This window comes from Triticum urartu, chromosome 6 (genome assembly GCF_003073215.2).
Source record: "Triticum urartu cultivar G1812 chromosome 6, Tu2.1, whole genome shotgun sequence".
Lineage (NCBI taxonomy): Eukaryota > Viridiplantae > Streptophyta > Magnoliopsida > Poales > Poaceae > Triticum > Triticum urartu.
Genome location: NC_053027.1, coordinates 449817270 through 449822252, shown reverse-complemented (window position 1 = coordinate 449822252; position 4983 = coordinate 449817270). Strand labels below are relative to the sequence as shown.

The window sequence follows — 4983 nt, the reverse complement described above, 5'->3', positions numbered from 1 at the left end:
AGATGCCTTGAATGCGAAAAGAACATGAGATCCTGCCGTGCCAAATGCTGGATGTCCCGGTTCTTATCCCGTCATCCGAAGGCCAGTACAAATCAGGGATTCACCAATGGCCGTTCCCATGCGGCAAAGGGAGCAAAGACCGTGCGGCGCGGCACTCTGCGTCGGGCCGCGGGGCCACTGCGCCACGCCAAGGCCAGCGTGCAGCATCCAATGCCTCACTCTGCCCGAGCCACCGTCTTCTGACACAGGTCAGTGCATGCAAAGCTACAGCCCTGCGGACTGTCCCCGAGCGGAGCCCCAGAAGAAACCACTCCCCCCGGCCACCCCGCCACCGCGGCACGACCCCCACAACCCAACCCGACGAGAAAAGGAAAAATAATCGCCTGCCTTTCACACATACTACTCCTACCATATGTCACAGGCGCACGCACAGCAACCAGCAGGGACGCGTGCCATCGAACTCAGCAGGTTTATAGTTTGAAAAGCCGCCCAAGAAAAAGCTACACGACGCGACAAAATCCCTGCGGATTTCGTTTCTGCACGATCTTGCCCCACGCCAACGCGCCATGACGGACGGACGGACGCGGCGGGGACGGGACGAGGCCGCCCTCGGCCTCAGGTGGCGCGCGCGGCGGCGCTGTGGGTGGCGTGGAGGATGCCGGCGGGGGAGAAGCCGATGGCGCGGGGCGGGGCGGTGGCGGTGCTGTCGCTGTGCGCCGGGGCTGCGGGGGCTCCTTCCACAGGCTTTCTTGAACGGCCGCGGCCCCGGTGGACGTGCCGCTCGCAGTACTTGTGCCCCTGCACCACGTCGCGGGAGCACCGCCACTTCTTGCCGTCCGTGCGGCGGCACCGCCCGGGCTCCGGCTCCATGCTGCTCCGGTAGTCGAAGCACAGGCTCCCCAGCCCAATCACTGCCATTCAGAAGACGACCAACGGCTCATCCAACAATCCACCGACACTACAGGATGTCGAGGTGGCATAGGAAACGTACGGGAGGGGAAGCGGTGCGGGCCGAAGGAGGAGGCGGCGACGCTCTTCCAGATGGGCAGCACGAGGTGCACCGGCACGGGCGCCCCCGCCGCGAAGTAGCGGTAGATGAGCACCTGGTGCTCCAGCTCCTGCTGCTGCATGAACGTCAGCGCCGACTTCGCCGCCGCCCGTGCTTCGAAGGCCTGCTGCTCGCTACGGCTATCGCCACCGAGCCCCAGGCCGAGGCCAAGACCCAGCGGCGACGAGACCGCCATCGTCACCGCCCCTACAAGACAACAACAACAACGCATGGAACAACTCAACATCTTCAGGTGAACACAAGCCGCTTGCTCTTACAGCTTTCCTGGTGTGGCTGCACGTACCGGCGTTCGAGTCGGCGGAGGAGAGGCGGGGCTGCTTGGACGGCGGCTGCAGCGAGTCGGCTTCTTTCTCGTCGGCCATGAGGAGACTCCGGCGTGCGCCTTGTTGGTTTCGAAGGCTATGGAGGGAGAGTGTTCTTGACTCTTGCGACGGTGGGAGAAGGGTCAGTGCTTTTGTCAGAGCAAGTGTATTTATGGATGATGGCTGGTCGCTCGGTAAGTTCTCTGCTCAGGCAACGGTAACTGTCAAACTGACGGGATGCAGAGGGCGTAGAACTGTGGTGGACGCGCGTGAGCGCGAAGCTGGCACGGCATGGCGGGGGGCCCTTGCTGCCGCGGCGCAGGGAGACGACACGCATGTTTTTTTAGCCCGTATGCTCGTGTTTGGCATTCATTTCAGCGTTGGACGGACACCGCCGCGTGACTTCGTGAAAACGAGGTGCCCAAGTCTCGTGGGCGTGGCGAATGGACATGCTCCCCGCGCGTGCGTCCATCCGTACTTCCACATACATGGTCATGCTTCCCGCGCGTGCGTTCATCCGTACTTCCACATACATGGCTTGATTTGATTGGAACAAAATAAGATCCGGTCCTATTTTCTTAAAATCAGAGGGATGATTAGATTAAAAAGGAAAAAATAAAAAAAAACAGCCGTAGGATGAAGTGGGAGCACGGATGGGAGCATGGGGAGGAAGCAGGCAAGCCGGATCCGTGGCGAATATGACCTCCTCCCAACGCCCGGATCATGCTGTCCGAATGCAGTTTGCCAAAAGTTGTATAATATTGATATGAAACAATAAATTATTATAGATACGATGTAGACGTATCAATATCCTCAAGCTTAATTCCTACTCGTCTTTGAGTAGGTAAATAATAAAATAAAGATAACTTTTAATGTCGAATGCTACCTAGAATAATCTTGATCATATAATCTAATCATGGCATGAATATTAAGCAAAACAATAGTCTATAATTTGACATAAAGACATTAATACTCAGACATCTCAACAAACAATTATGTCTTTCAAAATATCAATGCTAAAGAACGTTATCCCTACACAATCATAGTCTTGTCATGCTCCATATTCTTAACACAAAGTATTTATCATGTACTACCCCGGTGCAATTGGTTCATACTTTTAACACGCTTCAGCTTTTTCAACCCCACGCAATACATGAGCACAAACCATGGATATATCACTATGGGTGGAATAGAATACGGTGGTAGAGATTAATATGAAGAAGATAAAAGAGAAGAAAGTCTCACATCGACGCGGCTAACGAATGAGCTATGGAGATGCCCATCAATTGATATCAATGCGAGGAGTATGGATTGTCATGCAACAGATGCACTAAGAGCTATAAGTGTATAAAAACTCAAACTAAAAACTAAGTGGGTGTGCATCCAACTTGTTTGCTCGAAGACCTCGGGAATTTGAGGAAGCCCATCATCGAAATATACAAGTCAAGTTCTATAATGAAAAATTTCCACTAGTATATGAAAGTGTCAACATAGGAGACTCTATATGAAAACAATATGCTACTTTGAAGCACAAGTTTAACAATGCCCCTTCTATCTTTCCTCTCATTTTATTCTTTTCTTTCTTTGGCTCTTTTTGGCCTCATTTGTGGGGGAATTATAGTCTGCATCATCCTTTCCTCACTGAGACATGCTCTAACAATGAATAATGATGATCATCACACTTCTATTTATTTACAACTCAAAAAATTACAACTCGATCCTAGAACAAAGTATGACTCTATATGAATGCCTCTGGCGGTGTACCAGGATGTGCAATGATCTAGCGTAGCAAAGTTATCAAAAAACGGACAAGCCATGAAAATATCATTGCTAGCTATCTTACGATCATGCAAAGCAATATGACAATGAATGCTCAAGTCATGTATATGATGATAGAAATTGCATGGCAATATATCTCGGAATGACTATGAAAATGTCATAATAGGTAGGTATGGTGGTGATACGTCTCCAATGTATCTATAATTTTTTATTGTTCCATGCTATTATATTATCCATCTTGGATGTTTTATATGCATTTATATGCTATTTTATATGATTTTTGGGACTAACCTATTAACCTATGGCCTAGTGCCAGTTTCTATTTTTTTTCTTGTTTTTGAATTTCGCAGAAAAGGAATATCAAATGGGGTCCAAATGAGCTGAAAATTTAAGGAGATTTTTTATGGACCAGAAGAAGCCCCCGAAGCAAAATAGTTGGGCCACAAGAGCCACGAGGCCTCCACAAGGGCGGAGGGCGCGCCCTACCCCCCAGGGCGCACCCTTCGTCCTTGTCGTCGCCTCATGGACCCCCCTGGCTTGTTCTCGACGCCAAAAATTTCTATAAATATAAAACCCCAGAAATAAACCTAGATCAGGAGTTTCGCCGCCGCAAGTCTCTATAGCCACGAAAAACCAACCGGGAGCCTGTTCTGGCACCCTGCCGGAGGGGGAAACCATCATCGGTGGCTATCTTCATCATCCTGGCACTCTCCATGATGAGGATGGAGTAGTTCACCTTCGGTGCTGAGGGTATGTACCAGTAGCTATGTGTTTGATCCCTCCGTCTCTCTCGTGTTCTTGATGTACCGTGAGCTTTGCTACTATAGTTGGATCATATGATGTTTCTCCCCCTCTATCTTCTTGTAATGGATTGAGTTTTCCCTTTGAAGTTATCTTATCGGACTGAGTCTTTAAGGATTTGAGAACACTTGATGTATGTCTTGCATGTGTTTTATCTGTGGTGACAATGAGATATTCACGTGATCTACTTGATGTATGTTTTGGTGATCAACTTACGGGTTCTATGACCTTGTGAACTTATGCATAGGGGTTGGCTGATACCTCCATTTTGCATCATGTTTTTATATCGATATTTAATGCATTATGGGTTGTTATTACACATTATGTCAAAATACTTATGCCTTTTCTCTCTTATTTTACAAGGTTTACATGAAGAGGGAGAATGCCGACAGCTGGAATTCTGGGCTGGAAAAGGAGCACATATTAGAGACCTATTCTGCACAACTCCATAAGTCTTGAAACTCCACGAAAGTCAGTTTTGGAATATATTAAAAATATTGGACAAAGAAAGCACCAGAGGGGAGCCAGCCACCGTCCATGAGGGTGGGGGTGCGCCCTACCCCCTAGGCGCGCCCCCTGCCTGCCTTGTGGGCCACCTGGCAGGCCCTCGATGCCCATCTTCTGGTATAAGGTGTCTTTTGCCCTGGAAAAAATCAGAAGGAAGTTTTCGGGACAAAGCGTCGCGGTCTCGAGGCGGAACCTTGGTGGAACCAATCTAGGGCTCCGGCGGAGCTATTCTGCAGGGTAACATCCCTCCGGGAGGGGGAAATCGTCACCATCGTCATCCCCATTGATCCTCTCATCGGGAGGGGGTCAATCTCCATCAACATCTTCACCAACACCATCTCCTCTCAAATGCTAGTTAATCTCTTGTATCCGATCTTTGTCTCAAAACCTCAGATTGGTACCTGTGGGTTGCTAGTAGTGTTGATTACTCCTTGTAGTTGATGCTAGTTGGTTATGTTCAGATCCTTTATGCATATTAATACCCCTCTGATTATGAACATGAATATGATTTGTGAGCAGTTACGT

General features: G+C 49.3%; 1 protein-coding gene across 1 annotated transcript; it reads right to left on the bottom strand.

Moving 5' to 3' along the window:
- Nucleotides 1-413: 413 nt before the first annotated feature.
- Nucleotides 414-1530, bottom strand: LOC125512331 (growth-regulating factor 10-like). The gene is made up of 3 exons (XM_048677422.1): nucleotides 1353-1530; nucleotides 992-1255; nucleotides 414-911 (listed from the first exon to the last, which is right to left on the bottom strand). The coding sequence occupies exons 1-3, from the start codon at nucleotides 1429-1431 to the stop codon at nucleotides 616-618; spliced, it is 639 nt and encodes a 212-aa protein (XP_048533379.1). The 5' UTR covers nucleotides 1432-1530; the 3' UTR covers nucleotides 414-615.
- Between the last annotated feature and the right edge of the window lie 3453 nt (nucleotides 1531-4983).

Bases quoted from the DNA above. Each gene is read 5' to 3' on its own strand.
- LOC125512331 (XM_048677422.1), bottom strand. From the start codon at position 1,431: ATGGCCGACGAGAAAGAAGCCGACTCGCTGCAGCCGCCGTCCAAGCAG. The intron at 1,256-1,352 runs GTACGTGCAGCC...GTTGTCTTGTAG, and splicing joins CTCCGCCGACTCGAACGCCG to GGGCGGTGACGATGGCGGTC. The intron at 912-991 runs GTACGTTTCCTA...TCTGAATGGCAG, and splicing joins CCCGCACCGCTTCCCCTCCC to TGATTGGGCTGGGGAGCCTG.